This window comes from Diceros bicornis, chromosome 8 (genome assembly GCF_020826845.1).
Source record: "Diceros bicornis minor isolate mBicDic1 chromosome 8, mDicBic1.mat.cur, whole genome shotgun sequence".
NCBI classification, from domain to species: Eukaryota; Metazoa; Chordata; class Mammalia; order Perissodactyla; family Rhinocerotidae; genus Diceros; species Diceros bicornis.
The window spans coordinates 12,060,526-12,082,959 of NC_080747.1; the positions used below are offsets into that span (position 1 = coordinate 12,060,526).

At 40.2% G+C, this 22,434-nt stretch overlaps 1 protein-coding gene across 4 annotated transcripts in view; it reads left to right on the forward strand.

Moving 5' to 3' along the window:
• Window positions 1–22,434, forward strand: part of CC2D2A (coiled-coil and C2 domain containing 2A) — a 118,733-nt gene that overhangs the window by 71,133 nt on the left and 25,166 nt on the right. For all 4 annotated transcript variants that reach the window (XM_058546760.1, XM_058546763.1, XM_058546764.1 and 1 more), the window contains 11 exons: window positions 3,199–3,355; window positions 4,323–4,470; window positions 7,555–7,693; window positions 9,596–9,799; window positions 11,403–11,495; window positions 12,384–12,475; window positions 15,889–16,056; window positions 18,513–18,618; window positions 18,817–18,926; window positions 20,207–20,303; window positions 20,783–20,881. In XM_058546760.1, coding sequence (XP_058402743.1) covers window positions 3,199–3,355; window positions 4,323–4,470; window positions 7,555–7,693; window positions 9,596–9,799; window positions 11,403–11,495; window positions 12,384–12,475; window positions 15,889–16,056; window positions 18,513–18,618; window positions 18,817–18,926; window positions 20,207–20,303; window positions 20,783–20,881 — 1,413 coding nt within the window. The remainder of the gene's footprint in view (window positions 1–3,198; window positions 3,356–4,322; window positions 4,471–7,554; window positions 7,694–9,595; window positions 9,800–11,402; window positions 11,496–12,383; window positions 12,476–15,888; window positions 16,057–18,512; window positions 18,619–18,816; window positions 18,927–20,206; window positions 20,304–20,782; window positions 20,882–22,434) is intronic.

Below are 22,434 nucleotides of genomic sequence, written 5' to 3' on the forward strand. Positions count from 1 at the left end.
AGAGATATTGAGTAACTTCATAACACAAAGCAATTCAAGTGACAGAGCAGAATTCAAACCCAGGTCTGTTTGACCATAAATTTTACATTCATTTCACCATATTAATTGGGTATAATGGTAAAGAGCAAAGTCCAAAATTTGACATATCTCTGCCCTCTGAGAACTAATTACTGTGGTAAAAGTCTTAGAAAACAATCGTAGGAATCACTGTGTATTAAGTTGTGTCGATATTTAACAATATCTTTATAAGACAACAGTAACTGAGCAATTACAATGTGCCAGGCACCAGTTTTTTTTTATGAACTCATTTAATCTTCACAACCGTCCTATGGGGTATGATTATCCCCATTATACTGAAATGTGGAGAAGGTCAGTAACTGGTCTGAGGTCACACAGCCAGAAAGTGGCAGAGCCAGAGCCCAGACCCCAGAACCTGTTCTCTTATCTACTTCATTATGCTGCCCCCACCTGTAGTTTGTACATTCAGTTCAACAAGTGTTGTATTGAGCATATACATTGTGCAAGGCACTGTGAGAAACAGGAAGAAGACCTAGATGTGGTCCCCGACACGGCAATTAGATGGGGAAATGACATGAGGACCTGGTGGTTGGGATCCAGTGGGACAGGGGAGAGAAAATGAAGATACCAAGAGAAGGCTCCTCTCTCAGGGGCTTGGCAGAGAAGGGAAGGAGAGAAAGGGGTCAGGGTTTTGAAAGGGGATGGTAGTTTACTTTAGGGTGTGGTTGATTCGAGGATGTATGTCAGCCGTGAAAAAGCAGCCAGTGTAGAAAAGATTGATGACTCTGAAAACAAAAAGGAATGTGGTGAGGGGAGAGGGGAGGCATTGGACCCCACAGGATATTGGGAGGGGTGGGATCAAGACATGATAGGCAGGTCTTTGGAGGCAGGAGTGATGACACAGGGGAGGAGGTGGAGGGCAGGGCTATGAGGGGGTTACACCAGGTGCCCTCCGCCTTTTCAGTGGAGGAAGGGAGTCTGAGGGCACAAGAGTACGAAAAGTGATTTAACACTGAGAAAAATGGGGACATCAACCAAGAGATGACTGACTGGCTGTGAGCGGCATTGCAGGCAGCCGAGAAAAAGAGCAGCCACTTGTACTGGATCCAGCACTACCAAGGGCAAGAGATGAAACTGTGTTTTGTTTGGTTTTTTAATCAGAGAAACGTGATCTAAAACCATGCAATGTAAACTTTACTTCATGATGGAATATTATTTTTTATCTATCTTAACTTAATGTCCTTACATTTCTAAGGTTCATCTTATCTACACAATTCTAAATACCGTTAGCAGGTAAATTTGCCCTGGATTGTTGAGTTAAAGCAAACAATATTCCAAATGTAGGGGAAGTCACAGTAATTCTGTACATAGTTCCAATTTGGTAGCAGCTGATCTAATTGCTGTTCTGAATTCACTGCTGCCTTGCTTTATTTACACAACAGAGGAATTTTTGAACAGTTGAACGTAAATCAAATTATATTTCCTGTCATGATGCTCCATTAACATTCCACCTTCAAACACACACACACGAGCACTCATTTTGCTTACAACAGTGCTTCTCAAATGGAGGTAACTTTATCCCCCAGGGGATATTTGGCAATGTCTGGAGACATTTTTGATTTTCACAACTGGTAGGAAGCTACTGGCATCTCTAGTGGTTCGAGGCCAGGGATGCTGCCAAACACCCTACAATGCACAAGACAACTCACCACAGCAAAGAATTGTCCAGCCCAAAATTTCCATAGTGCTGAGGTTGAGAACTCCTGACTTAGAAAGAAAACAAAAATTAAACTTAATTATACAGAAAGCCATTTGCAAATACCTATTTAAAGCCCACACTGCCCATTTTCTGATTTTTAAAAATAGCATTTATCCTAGCCTTAAATAGAATTGCTGCCACTTTTAAAGAGAAGGGTGAAAAGTTTGGAAAAATTTTGAATGTTTTTTTGGCTTTGTCAGATGGAATCCATTTTTCCATATTAAAAAACATTGATAATTACCTTCTGAGACAGTAGATATGTAAACCAATATGTAACCCCTCCATTCCCCTAGAGTTCATAATTGCCTCTGTCCTGTAGACTCAGCACCAAGAGTTCCCATTCAGTTCCTCTCCTGAGCTGGCGGATATTAGGGAGATGAGGCCAGCCTGGCACAAATTCATCCTCACCCTCAGAAAAGAATTTATATCATATGCCCTGGAAGGGAGGGTGGGAGGAAAGGATCTTTAGTGTCATCTTTGTGTGCATCTTGTGCATTCAAGTGGTAAGTGGAAAGTATTAATCAGAGGGGTACTCTATTGGATAAGAAGAAAAATATGAAGATTTAATTAGTAGAAATAAAATGAGTAAAATTATCATTTTAGAGAAATGTGTACCAGCCAGAGAGACCTCATGGAGAGAAAGACTAAAACACAGGAAAGAAGCCAGCAGAGCTGTGGAATATTTTGTCATCTTCTTATTACAAAAGTGAAATGATCCAAAAATTCAGGGGAAAACTTGATCAAATGGAGCAGAGGGTCCTGCTGAGGATGAATTGTATATTCATAATCTATGATTGCAATGGGTCCTTCATCTCACGGTGATGGCATAATGAGGCACACCACAGTAATTAGTATCAGAACTGCAGTGGTCTAGTTGGCTCCATCTTGGGAGAAGGTCTGAGAAGTTGCTGGGTAGGGTTTCTATAGCTAACAAATAAAATGTCTTGAAGGGCAGAATTTGAGAGATTTACTAAATAGTAGAGTTGAATCTGATACTCTAGAGTACTTCTAGGTATGGTGCTTCTCCTATTGACTTTGCAGTTGGTGCAGATAATAAACCATCTAGTGGCGTGTCCATATTATCTCACCATTTCACCTGATGGCATTTCTCCCTGAGATACCCTGAACCAGGAAAAGGAGAAAGGCCATTCTCCAGGGAGTCTGTGTATTTGCTGGAAATTGAAACAACTGTAGTAGCCTGCTACTGATTAACCTCGCTACCCCAGGAGATTAAGTCAATCAAGAGGACAGGGTCAACAACTCAGCCACAAATAAAGTGTAATCTGGTCTCCATGGGGACTATAATAACACAACTCAACTTTCCACACTGAGATTGGCACTCTGAGCTGGAACAGTGACCAGCACAGATAAATGGACTAATTATCTATTTTTACTTGGCTGTTTCTCTTCCTCAACTTCAGGTATATGAAACAGTTGGACACAGTGGTACAACCTTGCTAGCAGAGGTGTTTCTGCCTGTTCCTGAAACTACTATTGTCACTGGAAGGGCTCCCCTTGAAGAAATAGAGTTTAGCAGTAACCAGCATGTGACACTGGACCACGAGGGAGTTGGAAGTGGTAAGGAAAGCTAATTATCCTCAATGGCTCACAGTTTCACTGTCAGATTTGAACATATCTCTTTTTTTCACTTCTCAGACAACCAGATAATTATAAAATTGCTATCAGAAATTCAAATAAAATAATGATATACAATTTTTTGCAAAGTCATTTTTTATATACTATTGGTGGCTAGTAAATTCATATAACTATGCAAGTATAAAGTAGTTTGGAAGTATAAATTAATGACCTTTGGAATGCCTTTTATGCTTTAATTCTACTTCTAGAAATGTTTCCTAAGAAAATAACTTAAAATTAGGACAAAGTTTGTGCAAAAAATTGTACATCACAGTATTATTTCTAAGGCTGAAAAGTTTGAAATAACTTAAATAATTACAATGGGAGATTATTAATTAATACTCTCTCTATCTCCTTCTACAATTCTGATTAGGTATATGATGGATCTTCTCACTCAGTTCACCATATTTCTTAACTTCTCTTTAATATAATCGATATATTTTTCTTTCACTGCTATATTCTGTGTAATTTCTTTAAATCTGTCTTCCAAGTCATAAATTCACTCTTTGGCTGTATCTAATCATTGAAATTCATCATTGCATTTTTTGTTTCCTTTGAAGGAGGTACTATGATTACCCCTATTTTATACATTAAGAAACTAAGGCTCAGAGAAGTTAAGTTAATTTGCCCACAGTCACACAGCTAAGTGGCAGAGCCAGAATATGTACACAGATGGTCCCAGAGTGCAGCATTATTATAAAGTCTACACTCTGCTCTCAGAGATAGAGCTAAGCAGCTGATTCTGAGCATTATTGCGTGAAGAAGTTCAGTGATGTTGATTTGAATTATGTGTGCCATCCCTGCCACTCCCACCTATTCTGTTCCATGTGTCTACTGTCTGCTTTCTTACCAGGACTGGGCTCTCTCAATCTTTCTAAACAACATCCTGTTTAATCTGGTGTTTCCCTAGGAGTGCCCTTCTCATTTGAAGCTGACGGTAGTAATCAACTGATTCTAATGACCTCAGGAAAAGTGTCCAACAGTGTGTCATGGGCCACTGGAGAAAATGGGATACCTTTAATTCCTCCATTGTCACAGCAGAACATTGGATTTAGGAGGTAATGTGTGGCTAGAAGAAGTTGATAAGCAGTGTCAGTGTTAATTATATTAATTAATTATACATTAATATATAACATTATATATTAATCAATATATAAATAATATAATAATTATGTTATATATAATTAATAATATATTAATATATTGATTATATTAATATTTAATTAATGTTTTGTATGGTTATATTAATTAATTGATTTAATTTATGATATCCAATGGGGAAAAAGCTTGCAAATTGCATTTTTTCCTTTTATTGTCATATGCCAGTATTTTCAGGAGTTTTTATTATTCTTAAGGTAAAAATTAAAATATTAATAGCCTAACAAATATTTAGTGTTTATCAGTGTAAAATACAGTGAAAGCACTTTACCTTATTTAATCATCACAATAACTCTGTGAAGTATTCTCTTCCATGTTTCACAGGTGGGGGAGTACCTAACTTATAGTTGTATATATTTGTCCTTAAGTAAAGGTTCATTGCTAATGATGACTGAAGTAGAAACTTCTGGTTATATGAAAGTCCCTATTCTCATCCTCTTCCTTGATAGCTAGATCCTTGGGTTTCTACTCAGAACAGCAAAAAAGGGACTCTGAGCCTCAACAGTTTACCCCCAGGTGGCGCCCTCTCTTTGTGGTTGTGCATCCAGGCAGCCTGGACTGTGCGAGCTGGGTAGCCTGGGTTCAAGTCTTGCCCCTGTCCTTCCGAATAGATGTGTCTTGAGTTGATCATTTTACCATTTTCGGCCTCAGCTGCCTCCACTATAAAATAAAAAGATTCATCCTGATCATCAAGAAGACACTTTCCAAGTCACAGACCGTCATTCCTCAACATGTGGAAAAACAGAACGGGGCTTGTTTTATTCCCTTTATTCCCTCTCCATCCCAATGCCAAATCCTGTAACCATGTGACAAAAGGACAAGGAACTGCTGCTCTGCACTTTCTCAGTCAGGAGATTGGCAGCCATCTCCAGTGGAGGCTTGTTTATGCCTTTGAGTATAAGCATTTTGCATTCATTTCACTGAGTTTCACGCTGGGGAAATTTCCTGAGGATTAAAGCTGAGCTCCCCAGGAGAGGAGGTGAAACATAGTGTGAGAATGAGACACGCAGCACTGTTAATAACACCCAACTCAACCATGCTGACAACCCCGCCTGCTTAGAATTTGGTCATGTCCAAAGTTGGTGCTTAAGTCAGCTGCATAAGTGTTTATGTTTTCTCTTTTATTTTAGCCTCAGCTACAAGTGGTCCCCAGTTGTCTGGGAAGTGAGGCTTTTGGGGCATCCTGAGGCTCCTTTTTACTGGCCTGGATCCAGGGACTCAGGACACTTTTAAGCACTGAGCAGAGTTGTAGGAATGGGTCACATTTGCATTCCTTCCATTCGTACTTTTTTCCCTCCCAGTTTTATGGAGACATAATTGACATAGAACATTGTTTAAGTTTAAGGTATATAACATAATGACTTGATAAATGTATATATTGCAAAATGATTACCACAGTAAATTTAGTTAACATTCATCATCACACAGTTACAACTTCTTTTCCTTGTGATGAGAACTTTTAAGATCTACTCTCTTAGCAACTTCCAAGTACACAATACAGTATTGTTAATTATAGTCACCATGCTGTACATTAGATCCCCAGAACTGAACTTATTTATCTTATGACTGGAAGTTTGTACCTTTTGACCCCCTTCACCAATTTCCCCTCCTCTCCCTTCCACCTCTGGTAACCATCAATCTGTTCTCTGTTTCTATGAGTTTGGCTTTTTTAGATTCCACATATAAGTGAGATCATAGAGTATTTGTCTTGCTCTGTCTGACTTACTTCACTTAATATAATACCCTCAAGGTCTATCCATGTTGTTGCACACGGCAGGATTTCCTTCTTTTCTTTGCCAGCCCTGGTGGTCTAGTGGTTAAGGTTCGGTGCTCTCATTACTGCAGCCCGAGTTCATTTCCCAATTAGGGAACCACACCACCCATCTGTTGGTTGTCATACTGTGGCAGCTGTGTGTTGCTGGGATGCTGAAAGCTGTGCCACTGGTATTGCAAATACTTGCAGGGTCACCTATGGTGACCTGGTTTCAGCTGAGCTTCTAGACTAAGAAAGACTATGAAGAAGGACCTGGCCACTCACTTCTGAAAAAATTGGCCATGAAAACCCTGCGAATAGCAGTGGAACATTGTCTGATATAGTACTGGAAGATGAGAGCATGATGCAAAAAGACTGGGCAGGGTTCCAGTCTGCTGTACACAGGGTCACTAGGAGTCAGAATCAATTTGATGGCACTAACAACAAAATATTCTATTGTGTGTATATATATATACACCACATTTTCTTTATCCATTCATCCATTGATGGATAGTTTGTTTCCATGTCTTGGCTATTATAAATAATGCCACAATAAACATGGGAGTACAGATATCTCTTCCAGATAGTGATTTTGTTTCCTTTGGGTATATATGCTGGATCATATGTTATTTCTATTTTTAATTTTTTGAGGAATTTTCATAGTGTTTTCCATAGTGTTTGCACCAATTTACATTCCTATCAACAGTACACGAGGGTTCCCTTTTCTCTACATCCTTGCTAACACTTGTTATCTCTTGTCTTTTTAATGATAGCTGTTCCAACAGGTGTGAGGTGATATCTCATTGTGGTTTTGATTTCTATTACCCTGATGATTAGTGATGTTGAGTACCTTTTCACGTAGCTGTTGTCCATTTGTATGTCTTCTTTGGAAAAACATCTATTCAGATTCTTTGCCCATTTTTAATTAGATTATTTGTTTTATTGCTGTTGAGTTGTATGAGTTCCTTATGTATTTTGGATATTAACCCCTTATCAGATGTGTGGTTTGCAAATATTTTCTCCTACCATTCATACTTCTTTATTAGCCTTATGACATATTTAATAGCAATCATCAAGTAAAGAAAAACAGCAGAAGTCCTTCCTTATGATCAGATTTTCTCTCATAGATAGTAATAACCTCCTTAAGCAATGCTGTCCCTGGGATTTTGTGCTCATGAGGCAAACTGCTCTGTGATAAAGTCTGTCTCATGGAATCAACTTTTTTTTTCAGCGCTTTGAAGAGAGCAGATGCCATCTCATCTATTGGCACGTCAGGACTGACGGACATGAAAAAGTTGGCCAAGTGGGCAGCAGAGTCCAAGCTTGATCCAAATGACCCCAACAATGCCCCTTTGATGCAGCTAATCTTGGTAATGTGGCAGAACTGTGCATACACACTATTTCTCAACTTGGTGTGATAATAATAGAAATGGCTCAGCCCTTTACACACATTTTCTTTCACACTATATTCTCCTATGCAATATAGTTTAAGAACATGAGTGTTGGGTTAAACGGCAGGTTTAAATTCCAGCTCTGCACCTACCTGGCTGTGTGATCAAGGCAAGCACTCATGCTTCTAAGCCCTGTGATGCCCTCACAGTATTGTCATGAGGAAGTGATCTGCTGCACATCAACACTTAGCTGGGCACACAATCAGTGTGCAGTAAATATTAGCTGTTGTTGTTGCTGTTACTCTTACCTCTAACCTCTGTAAAACCCTTAAAGAAAGGTTTCATATTGTTCCTTTTATAGAGAGGAAACTGAGTTCAGACAGTTACTTGCTCAAGGCCACACAGCTAGTAAGGACTCGGATCTAAGTTGATCTGATTTCAGAGCACACACTCTTTCCATCACACCTTGAAGGACTGACGGAGCATTTTAAGAAATGGTGGTTTTGTTTGTTTTCTCCTTTAATGATTAATTTGATTATCACTTAGATTTCATTTAAGCATTTATGAGATAAATGGCTTGTATTTATCATAACATTCAAAATTCTTTAATGAATTTATAAATAAAATGGAACATTAGTCAGTAAATGATTTTTCTTGGTATCAAATACAATTGCTTTTACTCCCAAGTTCATAATTCTCACAAAAACGTAATAAACAAGCAGATGATCTGGAAAGTGACCATAGCAACACATTCTATAATCATGTTTATTAGTATGAGTTTATCAGTAGGGTAACTATAAGCAGGATGAAAATTTTCATTTCTCTCCTGGTCTTTCTAAGTCCCAAAGCAAGCTTTGGTTTATTCTGACTTTTGTCTTTATAAACTCTCCTTCCAACGTGATACTTCTTAGTGTGGATTAGAAAGAATAGACCATATTACCTAAAGTGTACTCTATTCCATGTAAAGTTTTCAAATCACATTTTGATTACTATCTTTAAATCAGCAATAATATACTACGTGTCACCTTCATTTGTTTCTTGTTAACTATTTGCCTTCCCATAAAAGGACAAAACTCAGAGATTGCCTTCCTGACTGGTCTCTTTTTATGAACCAGGATTTTCGCAGTGGGATCACCTTTCCTATCCAAAGCCCCAGCAAATCTCTGCTCCTTGGCTTTCCCTCTGCCCAGCAGGAGGCTGCAGCTAGCAAAGCACCCAGCAGAGGGGCCAGCAGACACCTGGGCAGAGTGCAGCCCACACCTGCTCAGCCTCTCAGTGGTACTGGAGGCATCCTTTCTGTGACATTGTACAGGGGCACTGGGGGTTAGCACCTGGACCCATCTCTGGCTCACTTTTCTCGATGACCAAGGCCACGAGATACTGTTCCACGACAGGAGAGCATGGCCGTGGAGCCAAGTGAAGCTGATCAGCTGACCCTGGGCCTTTATCTACATATGTGCATAAAAATAGTAAAAAGTTATATTTAAAAATATTTTTTAAATACTAGATTTTATATACACTGTGCACATGAGTAATCTTATTTGCAGTAGGCACCGAGTAATAAACGGATATAAATCTTTCATTTTTCAGTCTGTATATTTTCATAACACCTATTAGGGGAGCATGCATACCAAAAACGAACCTCATAATTTTTATTTCTTTGGAAAAATGATTTGTGGTACTTTTTATAGCCACTAAATGAATATAATAGAACCTTCCTCATTATTATTATATTTTACTGTATTTTATCTTAAAATGAAATGCAGGATGTTTCAAGTCTTTCAATCTAAAACTGTTAAACTTCCATTCCATTCCAGTGCTGGATTTTTTTGGATGAAATCTGTCTGTCATCTAGAGTTTTGCATTTTCTGTTTTTTACAGGTTGCTACCAGTGGTGAGTCCTATGTTCCCGATTTCTTTCGACTGGAACAGCTGCAACAGGAATTTAACTTTGTTTCGGATGAGGAATTAAATAGATCCAGACGATTCCGGCTTCTTTGTCTTAGAAGCCAAGAGGTGCCAGAATTCCGAAATTATAAGCAAATTCCAGTATATGACCGAGAAATTATGGAAAAGGTATTCCAGGTAAGAAATTGCCATAGAGGAGTTAATAAAATAATAAAATATTTGCTCTGCCATTTGGTACCATTGTATATGTATTTTGTTGTTATGTTCTCAGTAGCAATATTGGTTTCTCTTTTACAGCACTTTACATAACCTTTCCATTATTTTTCTTAAATTCAATGCTTAAATAATCTCTTTGCCTCAATATAATGACATGTAAACTAAGAAAAATTAAATTGCAGGCTTGAAAAATATTTCAAGTGTTAATATGGCAAACTATCCTGATTTAGTTAGAAATTCAATGCCATTTTAATCCGGTAAGTATTTACCAAGCACAAAGCACAGTGGTGAGCACTGCAGAGCAAACTGGACAGATGGGATTCAGGCAGCCTTGGGTGCGCGGGGCAGGAAGGAAGTGGGGAACGGGCTGGGCATCCTGGGCAAGGGCAGTAGGATGCACAAAGGCCTAGTGGAGGAGGGATCTGGCGGGCGTGGGGGCGGGGAGCCTTTGAGGAGCCACAGGTAACAGGCCTGTGTAGGTAGGGCAGGCCAGCGTAAGCCAGACAGATGGGTTTGTGTTTGATGACGTAAATGAAGAGCCATTAGAAATTAACACCAGCATGATTTTTCATGCAGAAACTATTCTTGAAGAATATTTTTGATTATTTGGTTCTTCTTTGTATTAGTTTGGATTCATGATTGTAAGCGATAAAAACCCAATTTGAACTACCTCAGGCACCAAGGGGAGTTTACTGGATGATGAAATCCCACAATAGGATTAAATATCTAAGACGTGTGAATGGCAGGTGTTCATCTGTGCCTCAAGGACATTGGATCCAGGGCCTGAATTCTCCATCCTGTCTGGGCTTCCCTTGATAGGGTGGCTTCATTTTCCTCCATTGTGGACAGATTTCTCTACTTGGCCACATGGTCACCATCATCATCCAAGTTCACATCTAGAAGCTTCAGCCAGGAGAGAGAGATGTGTCCTCTTGTCCCAAGTTTAAAAATCTTGGGAACAGCTCTTGAGTCACCCAGCCTGTGTTAGGGGCCACCCTGGGCATTCAGCTGTGACCAAAGAAGGATTGAAGGAGAACATGGCAGCTCCCTGGGGCCCACATGGAATTTTACTGATAGAAAAAGAGAGGAAAGTGCAGCGAGCAGCCTAAGCAGATAAAGCCAAGAGTATCCACTACTCTCCTCCAAGTAGGTGATCCAAGTCAGCTGCAGCCAGATGCTAAATTTTTGTAATTGCTTTACTTAAAATAGAAGAGGCAAAAACTAATCAGAGGCTTAGGCTAACTTGCTTGGGTGAGCTTGGCATCTTGAACTACAGCAACTCACTCTGTTACCTCTGTGGCCTCTATTTCTTCCTGCAAGAACATTTTAACTTGTAATTATTTTACAGATTTCTCTTCTACTTATAAGGCAGTTCAACCAACTGACTCCAAATTCTGGATACTGCCTCAAAGATCAATTCTAAACCAAAAGTTAAGAGGAAAGTGGAAGAAACATTTAAAACCATAATTTATGACTTAAACCACATGTAATAAATAATTCTCTAATCTCAAGAAGAATGTGAGAGAGTACTATAAAATCAGAAAATTATTCATTTTAATTTTAGGACTATGAGAAACGATTGCAAGACAGAAACGTAATTGAAACCAAGGACCATATAGATACCCATAGGGCCACAGTAGCCAAGTACCTCCAGCAGGTAAGGAAAATCATTTTAAACAGTCCTCATAAGGGGAAAATAGTCAGCATCGTAAGACTGGGGGAGGAGGGTCTCTATTCTTTTAAGTACCTATGTAATACGTAAAAGTCACTTAACCCCTATAGACTTATTTTCTTATAATCACAGACATGAAATTAACAGCTATCTTCATCATTTGAACATATGAAAACACTAGGAGGTAGATCAGTTTACTATCAATGGTTATCTTAAGTAAGGTATGGTTACAAGGGACTCAATTTCTAACTCGTGATTTTTCTAATATTGAATGTTTGTATCATATTACCTTTGCAATAAAAAAAAAGTTTTATAAATCACATACTAACTTCCCTTATGCATGAAAAAGTTGAAATATCCTTTTGTCCTCCCTCCCTCTCTTCCTTCCTTCCTTCAATAAATTTAATTTGTAAGAAATGCTACAGTGACTACAGTACATTTTCCCCATCCAGTTGATCTACCCTGTGGCTCATGTATAAAAAAACTGATTTATGACATTTAAGAGGTCTTCTATTTAAAGAATAATTAAGAAGTAAATCAGTATGAATAGGGGAAGAACTTAAGAATCAGTTCTGAAATGTGTGTGCTTAGAGACTGGCCCTATTTTTTGTAATTGTTAATTCATTCATTCAGCAAAATTTTACTATCTTATGTGCCAGGAACTTTTCCAGGTCTTGAGAATATAGCTATGAACAAAACAGAAAACCCACCTTTAGGGAGCTTCACAAGTGAGGAAAGCTGGACAATTTACAGTAGGAAGACATCAGTGCTACAGAGAAAATGAGGGGGGCTGAGCTCAGGTGACATTAGGATGGTGAACTGTGAAGTTCATAGAACAAGAACATTTTAAATAAAACTTCTTTCTTTCCCCAGGTTAGAGAATCAGTGATAAATCATTTCCTAATTGCAAAACACCATTTTCTTCTTGCTGATTTGATAGTAGAAGAAGAAGTTCCCAATATCAGGTAAAAACAAAACTTTTGCTATTTTAAAAAATTTTTGTTATTTTATTTTATTAAAATTTTCATGTAAATATAAGATTTTTATCATTGCATGGTATGATTTTGGGTCCTAATAATGCTGGAACCTGGTAGAACCTGATTAATGCCTAATGATTACATTAGTTGAGGGGTTTCTGTTAGAACAAGTCACAGGAGATCCTCTCCACCACATTCCACTGACCCCATCTCACCTCCCACTACTTCCAAGTCAACTTCACCAGCCTTTGCCATTTTCTCATTCCAGTCAAACTAATTTCCCTCCTGCACATACATCTCCTGCTTTCATCATCTCCCAATGCCAGCTTTCCCTTATTCTCCCTTCATAGGACAGTGGGGGTGGCTGAAGACTAGCCCACCAAAGTTCTGGGTGGCAGGGGGAGGCCTGGCTCCAGCACCACAGCCGGGAGGCAGAGAGATGCTCTGTGTTTGGCGAGGGGCAAGGGCAGCAGGGAAAAGTGGACATTTACATAGAAGTTGGGAATTGACTGTATTTGCTTGATTGTCTCCCTATCATTTAGAATAATCCTCAGATTGTCTCAACTTGAGGTAGATGCATAAAAGATGAAAATATCACTTTCTATATGGGTGGTCTTGTGCAGTCCATTAACTTCATGGCCCTTTCTGTGATTAAATCTCTTGGTCTCCTACAAAGGTTATTTCCTATGCATGTACTTCCTCTCCACCATCAAGTTGGGAAGGAGATAGAAAACTGTGCTACCCATGGCAGCCCCTTTCTTTGGCTTTGCCTCCATCCATGTGCAGAAGGGAGGCAGTGCCCACATAAATTCATGCAAACCCTCTCTCTTTATTCCAGACCCAGAGTCCAGGCATTGAATGTTTTCTTCAGTCATGAAAATTATACTTAAAATAGATGATGATTTTTCATGCTGTTTTTCCATTTCTTTTCTTTCTTTCTTTTTTCTGCTTTACTTTCTGCATTAAGTTCTGAAGGCTCAGGGTATGTTCTTTCTTCTTTTAATTTGGGTTCATTCTTGGCTTTAAACTAAGATATTTCTGTATTTAATGGTCCCAGCCACCAAGATATCCCCATGCTGACTGCTTTGAGGGCAGCAAAGTCTCATGAAAGGAGCCACCTCTAGTGGAGGGAGGAAATGTTGACAAAGGAAGGGATGTTCCATGTTAGGACCCCTGGCAAAGGTCCCCAAGTTTGGGTTAGGTAGGTGTCCTGGCAGAGAGATTTAGAAGGTGGGCTGTAATTTGCAACAAGGTGAATGGACCTTTGCATTATGCTAAGTGAGACAAGTCAGAGAGAGAAAGACAAATATTGTATGATGTCACTTATATGTGGAACCTAAAAAAGCTGAACTCATAAAAACAGAGAGTAGAATGATGGTTACCAGGGGCTGGGGGATGGGAGAATTGGGAAGATGTTATGTAAGTGTACAAACTTCTAATTAGTAGATAAATAAGTCCTAGTGATCTAAAGCACAGCACAGTAAAGACAGTCAACAATTCTGACATTATAAACTTCAAAGTTACTAGGAGACTAGATCTTAATTGCTCTCACCACAACAAAGAAATGATAATCACATGATGAGATAGAAGTGTTGGTTAACGTCAGGGTGGTAATATTACAACATATAAATGTATCAAACCAACACATTATATACCTTAAACTTACAAGATGTCATGTGTCAACTGCATCTCAATAAAAATAAATTTTAAAATAATAAAATGTAGATAAAAAATCACACACACAGAAAAAGACATTTGCAAAAATATAAAACAATGTCACTTTTCTTACACTTTTTTTTGTTTTGGAAAAGATAGTTATTTTTCATACTTTTACATTATATTAACATGTAATGGGCTTATTCTTGTTTTAAATAAATAAATAAATATATGTAAATATTAAAAAAAGAAGAAGAAAGAGAAGCTGGGCTGTGAAGTTAAGAGTGATCTGAGTTTGAATGCCAGCTCTCCCTCCTACTTAGGAGCCTTCAGCAAATCATATCGCCTCTCAGAGCCTCCAGTTTCTTCATATGAAAAATGGGGTAAATATTATACCCCATTGGAAGGGTTGGTAATATTATGTGTAAGCCATCTAGCACTCTGCTTGATTCGCAGAAGGTGCTGATAAATGGTAGCTATTCTGTGTTCTGTGGCACAGAAGACCCTGGAGAACAAACAGGAACAACAGCTCCTGAAAGCCCCTTGGGTGCTGTCATCTCCCAGCTGGCATATGCGTCTAGGCAAGGACACCACTTGGCCAGCTCAGATACTTGCAGAGAAGCAAAGAAGCGTGAGCATTGCAGCCTGGGGCCAGCTCTGCACAGCTGGCTTTGTTCTGTGCTGTTTGGCATAGTCAGTAGTGTCAGCTTCCAGATACAAAGTAACATCTGTGTTTCTGTTTAGTCTCTGGGCCAGAATTAAATTGTTTGCTCCATGGCCCTTTCTCCTGTGATTCACTGACCCTGTTCCTTTCATCTTCCAGGAAGTGTTTATTGGATATCATCTCAGTGAAAGGTAGAGAGATATGAGAGAAGGCTCCTCCTGCTCCTCTTCCTCTCCCTTCCTCCTAAGTCCACCTCCCCTTCTTCCTCCAGCATAATCACTGGCATCATAGTCATTGTCATCATGCCAACAGTTACCATTTCAGGGCATCTATTAATGCTAGACCAGTGCCAGGGTGCTTTGCATACACCTCCTCACTTAATCCTCTCAACAACCCCAAGAGGTAGGTATTGTTATCCCCATTTTACAGATGATGAAACAGAGGCTTAAAGAGGTGAAATAATTTTCCCAAAGTCCAAGAGCAGAGCCAAGATTCACACCCAGTTTTGTCTAACTCTGGAGAGCGAGGTGTCCCAGGAAGTGCCCCAGAAGGCTGTAAACATCAACTGTCATGTGAATGGAGCAGGCTAATAAGTGCTCGAGGGGCTCAGGAGAGGGGCAGCCCTTCAGCTGCTGTGGCTCGGCCTCTGGAGAAGGGGAGATACTGGCCCTGAAGCGCGGGTAAAACTGCAACTGAGTGGGCAGACGAGGAGGAAGGATGAGGGAGGGATTCCATGTGCAGGACTCTCACAAGTAAAGGCAGAGTAGGAGAGCACAGTGCACATCTGAGGGACTGGGGGTAAGCAGGGCAGGGAGCAAGGCAGGAGGTACATGGAGGGGCCAGAACACGCATGTCTTCCTCTGATCAGTAGCAGCTAAAATGAATGTAAATAATCCATGCAGTAGGATCTCCCAAGATGGAAATCTTGGGAGAATGTCTTGACAATTTCTACTTTCCTTAAAAAGACAAAGAGTTTTTCAGAGGCCTGTGAGGGACCTTGGGGCAGAGTTTGGGTAACTGTCTCATGACTTTCCAGATCTCTCTTTTCCTTAGAGTCCTAATTCTGTTCTATAATTATTAGCATTTTGGGCCTAAGGCTTTTCAAGTTGGCAGAACAAAAGCGACCACTGAGGCCAAGGAGAAAAGGTCGGAAGAAAGTGACAGCCCAAAACCTGTCCGATGGAGACATAAAGCTGCTGGTGAACATTATCCGGGCTTACGACATTCCAGTGAGGAAGCCAACGGCAAGGTGAGAGCCCTCCATACAGCCTGGGACAGAATGTGCAGGACCCCAGACAAGTCGATCACTTCTTTATAGTATGTTCACTCTCATTTTTAACACAGTTGCTATTCTGGGGGGGCCATGGGGGTTCCGGCTGAAGTCAAGGCCCTGTTGGTTGCAAGTAACAGAAACAACTCAGTCAATTTAGGCTGAAGTGGGGATTTATTGGGAATATCTCACGGAACTCAAGAACAGAGGTACAGCTGAACTACATGGTAGATGTAAAGATTAAGATGGTTTCTTCTGAGGCCCCCTTCTTGCTTGCTTCCCTCTGTGAGTTTGCTTCATTCTTCTCTGTGTGATGGAGGTGGTCCATCCAGTCAGGGTACCACCCACCAAGCGCCAGCTTCTGAAGGTCCCAACTTGGGGGAGGTGTTGATCTACAGTCTAATCACCTACAACCACAGAGCAGGATCACCAGGACCAGTCCTGAAGATGGGGAACAGTTCTCAGAGGAGTGGCTGAGAGCTGGGCAGATACTCAAAAGGAGTATGTCCTACGTTCTGAAACACGAGCTAAGAGCATAAAAATGTGACTTCTCTTTTATCTCCTCAGAGAAATGAGTTATGCCTACTACGTTTCATTACCCTGGGGGGAATGGGGATCTCTCCTTACCATGGGTAAGGTGAGTCTGAGTTTCTTATCCCCTTAGAGAACAGAGGTGGAAGGACCAAGAATTAAAACTTGTCTTTGCTGGTGCCCTTGCCAGTGTCATGAGGGAAGCTATCATTTATTGTACATTCACCATGTTCCAGGCACTATGCTAGGCACTTTCATACATATTATTTCACTTACTTCTCATTACTGTTCCTATCTCCATTTTACAAAGGGGAAAATAGAAGTAAAGGGAGTGTAAGTGGCTTGCCCAGGGTCATCCAGAACTGTCTGCTTCACAGAAGAACATCGTTCTAGCCTTCGGCATCTTCTTTCCTTGCTAGGTTCTTCTCTTTAAATTTACCCCCCACCCCCACCCCATTATTCTGCCCTATTTTTTTTTTTTTTTTTTTTGCTGACTGATTCTTTCACCCATTACAGAACATCTCATCATCACCAACTATTCCCAATATTTTGTTGCATGTAAATTCCATTTAAGCTCTTGAATCTGTACCACAGCATTGCTTCCTTGAGCCATAGCCCAGCCCTTTCACCTGGATTGCATCAAAGCTCACCTGTGTGGTGACAAGCTGTTTTTTAAAAGAATATATAGGTGTTTCTCTTATTTTTGGTCTCTGTGGAGTTTTTTTAAGTGTCAAACCATTTCATTCAAATAATTACAAGGAAGCATGGTCGATCCTAAGTGTTATACATTTCAGTGTAGACTCATCAAGACAGCTCAGATATCAACTCTTGCATTAAGTCTGCCCAAATCTTAGCCCCCTACTCTGGCAGCTAAATAGGCTTTCTCAACTCACTCTCTGTACTCTTTTGGCTTATGCCCATCCTAGTCTGACATGTATCCCACTGTATTGGGATTGTTTACATGTCTGCTGCCCACTCTAGTCTGAGCTGAAGTGTCTTATTTGTCTTTGTAGCCCCACAGTCTAACACAGAGCCTGAAGTATAGTAGGTACTTAACAAATGGTTGTGTAATGATGTAATTGAGGGTGTACCAAAGAGAAAAAGGTTTTCTCTGGCAGCTGCTGTGTTAAATTTTCCACTTTTATTGTCTCATAGTTTGTCTGAAACCTTTATCTGTGAAAAGGTAAGACAGGCTGGTAGAAAGAGACAGTTTGTACTTTGCCCAGTGATGAATGTGAAATACATGGAAAACCATAATGTTCAAAACAAACATGCAAATGGGCTGTTAGGATGAGGGGGAAAGTGTCTGGGAGAGACTCACTGGAGATGACCTTCATTTCTTCTTTTAAGAATAGTAGTTCAAAAGAGAGAGAGGACAAGACTCACAGACATTAACTCAAGCTAGGAATTCCTGACCTCCCTGTCCCGGGGAGGTTTAGCAGGCCCAGAGCGAGATGTCTTACCTGGATACGTAGCTCAAGGTTCCTGGAGCATGCAGGTTCAAAGAAAATACAGTGGGAGAGGGCCAGAATTGGATGCAGACAGGGCAGCCTGGTCAGGAAGCTCAGGCTTCTGCTACTGAGAGGGATCAGGTCCTCAGTTATGGGGCAAAAGGCAGGTCTCCACTCAGGCACTCCCTGGGAGAGGAGGAGAGAGAAGACGACTCTTTCCTCCGTTCTAGCCAGACAAGCAGGCCCAGGGATAGAAATTGGGGAGGCTCTAGTAATCACTAGGAGACTGTGGAGGACCAGAGCACACTAAAAGCCTTTTGAAGTGTCAATGAGCTTAGAGAGAATGTCTGTCACCATAGCCACCAGCACCATATATCTTTGGAAAAACCATCTGCTCAGTATATAATTAGACTTTCCCTGTCACTTATTTCTTTCATATATTTTCCCTCCTAGCAAATTCCAGCAGCCATCGAGATCTTCAAGGAATTTCAGTGAAAAGCATGCTGCTTCTCCAACCACACACAGCCCAACCCACAGTGCTGACTACCCCCTTGGCCAGGTGAAATACCCAAATGCTGGATCTCTGCTTAGAATCTTGCCCCTTATGTTTTTAAGAATTGCCTAGAAACTTCATGGTTTGTTTTCTGCCTCATTTTCTTTGGAAACATACAATTTAGTAAACATATTCTACCTCCGCTAAGAGCAAAATAGTTCAACTAACAGTTATGGACTCTTAAAATTTGCTCTTGGTTTTAAGGTTTTAGTACGTCCTTTTGTAGAAGTTTCTTTTCAACGAACCATTTGCCATACAACTACGGCTGAAGGACCAAACCCTAGCTGGAATGAAGAACTTGAACTTCCATTTAAGTAAGCATATTTTCCTCTTTAAAGAACTATAGGATATTTTGAAGGAATGTCAAGGAAACGGAGGCTCAAGGGAAAATGGCTAAGGTGAAAGGTTTTGTGGCTAGTGAGCCAGAACAAGAACCAGGAGTTCTGAAACCACATCCCATGTTTTTCCTCTTGTACCACAACTGACTCCAATAAAGAATAAAACTGGAAAATGTCCAACTTTTGAAACTCGGGTTCATTGTTGGAACACCCACTCGTCTCCAGGCTTTTGCTACCTATAGCCCAAAGCTTCCCTTTCTCTTGACCCCATGGCTCCTATATTGCTTTTTCTTTTGTCTTTGTCTCCCTGACTCTGGAAGCTTTAAGTGAATTTGAAACTCCATAATTTCCATAAATTATGTTTTCTCCATCACCAGAAATAGAGATACTTAAAATTTTTGATTAAATGATTTTAGAAATTTAAAAGATTCATTATTTCAGATCTTGAAGTAACCTTAGAAATTATCTAGTCCAGTGCTCTACTTTTATAGAAAAGAAACTAAAACCCAAAGATGGAAGGAGATTTGCTTAAGGCCAAATAGTAAATTAGAGACAGAGCAAGGATTAGAACTAGTTAAGTCAGAAGAGAGAGACAGATGCCACTGTTATTTATGGTACAAGCAAATAGAAGATGTAAAGGCAAATGCTCAACAAAATACATGCAGTAGCCTTATCTTGAGCCAGGGCTGGCTGGATTTAGAGTGGGTGATATTACTGGAGATGAGCCTCACCCCTGCATCGTTTTACGCACCTATGGGGAAAGCGAGTGGGAGTCAGGGACCATTCAACCAGCCATATAACAATAGGAGGTTTATGACTGGAGAGTGGTCTGTTGGAGAAGCACCTTCTAGAACCCAGTTGCTTAGGAAGTCTGCAAATGAGCACCAATGTCAGCTGGAGACCTTGTATGTAGCCCATCCACTGAGCCAGCTCAGCCCTGGCCAGCTGGCTCTTTGCAAAGCTCACCGTGGGTGTCGGGGAGATGATGTGAGACTCACCAGGACAAGCCAGCAAATGGGGTTTATCTCTCTGCATGGAGCCTCTGGTCTAGTGCCCTTTCCCTTTAAGTGTCGGTATTATGTATTATGTAAGTATTATATTATTTCTGTGCAAGATAAATCCTTGAAATGAAAGCACTGCTTTTAATCCTCATATCTATGCTCATTTTGGGTATTTTCCAAATTTTGACATTTGTGTGCTCATTATTGCTATTTTGCCCATTTTCATGGTCCCTGGTCACATGTGCCCATTTGCAGGGCCCCTAACGGGGATTACAGCACGACGAGTTTGCAGTCAGTGAAAGACGATGTGTTCATTAACATTTTTGATGAAGTACTATACGATGTCTTAGAGGTAAGTTCACAGTTTTGAGGAAGATGTCTGTACTCATTTTCATATCCTCTACCCACTATAAGGCCCTAACACATTTTCCATCTTTCTTGTGTTTGAAATGTTTGAAACTTGACACGTATAAATGAGGAAAGGGCGAAGGGAGGAAGAGAACTAGGTTTTTTGTTTTCAAATTAGTGTCAGCTATGTTCTAGGAATTGTAGTAGGTGCTTCACATACATTGTCTTATTTAATTTTAGAATAACCCTATGAAATAGAATGTTATGTCTCCAATTTATTGATGAGGAAATTGAGGTTCAGAGAGGTTAAGTGACTTTCCTAGGATCACAAAACCATTAAGGATCTGAACCAGAACGTGACTCAGGTCTGTCTAACCTAGGCCATGTGCTTTCATCTAAAATCCTGCTGCTTTCCTGCTGCCAAATTAATTAAATAAGCCTCTGTAGTTCTTAAACAATTATTACTTCTCACACCTCCTTTAGGATGACCGTGAAAGAGGAAGTGGAATCCACACCCGTATTGAGAGACACTGGTTGGGATGTGTGAAAATTCCATTTAGCACAATATATTTCCAAGCAAAGGTAAGCATCCAAAGTTGGAATTCGGTGGGAATTTTTCCTGTTAAAGCTTTCTTTGTGGGTATATACTCTTACCACTGAGAGAACCTATGTGCAAACCACCCTTGGAAAGATAAAAACCACTATGTAAAGCCATTGATTTTCTGTCATATTTGCATGACTTATTAAACATCTATCTTCCGTGGAGTTAGCAATTAATGTATGACTGTTCCTATCTGAGAATTTTTTAAACATTTAAATAGAAGTGAAGAAGAAGGTAGAACAAAGTAGAAATTGTCAAAATGACAAAAGATGGGTGGAGAGCTGCCTAAAAGTAACCTGAAGAAAACAATCAGGACAGTTGATGGTCCGTTTAATCATGTGCATTTCCCCAGTGTTTCTAGAGTCCTCACTATTTCAAATATGAAAAATGGTTAGTAGAGACTCCGCTCAACTAAGACACCCTTCTTTCAGAATATAACTATTTTGCTTTAAGAGGATCCATTAGGTTAACAACTCTTGAATGACTTAGTGGCTCTAATCTGGGACAGTTAAAGATTCTGAAACGGCTTTAACATCCCAGTATTAAATCCATGGCAACAGAGGCTTTGAGCCACAGGACTGTAGATAATCTCAGACGGCTACAGAGAGAACGGTTTAATTCCACATGTGATGACCACATAGAGCAAATGCTGCAAGGGACAGTCTCAAGCAAGACCGAGACTGAAACTCAAGTCTGAGAGGCTTGGATTGGTTGGAATCTCAAGGATCATTTGGAATTGCAATCTTCCCTAGACAAAAGGGACAGTCTACAGATGACACTGCAGTGATGTGCTTGTCAAAAGAATTTATGTTTCCCTCTTTGAATAGATTTTAAATGAAAAAATTTTTTTACTATTTTTTTAAAGGGTATCTTTTTTTTTTTTTCTGTGAGGAAGATCAGCCCTGAGCTAACATCCATGCTAATCCTCCTCTTTTTGCTGAGGAAGACCGGCTCTGAGCTAACATCCACTGCCAATCCTCCTCCTTTTTTTCCCCAAAGCCCCAGTAGATAGTTGTATGTCATAGCTGCACATCCTTCTAGTTGCTGTATGTAGGACGTGGCCTCAGCATGACCGGAGAAGCGGTGCGTCTGTGCGCGCCCGGGATCCGAACCCCGGGCTGCCAGTAGCGGAGCATGCGCACTTAACCACTAAGCCACGGGGCCAGCCCCTGAAAAAATTTTTTTAAAGCACATCATTTTGCAAATAAAACTGCCCATTGGCATTGCTGAATTTCACATTTGGAAGGGTACTCAGAAGTAATTACTCTAAACCCCTTCTTGATAAGTGAATCTCCTTTAATATATCCTGGTAATGTCCATTCCTTCCTAGAAGGCATATTCACTGAGAGTTTAAGTTCTGCTTGAGTGCTCCTAGAAACAGGGATCTCACTACCTACTGAGGTAGTTTGTTTTCTTTCCAATAGCTCTGTCATACAGTGCTTCCTTGAACTGTGCCTTAATCTGTGTGCTTCCTCCTAACTCCCATTCTTAGGTCCTGGTTTCAAGCTACACATAACAAGTAGAATCCTGATTC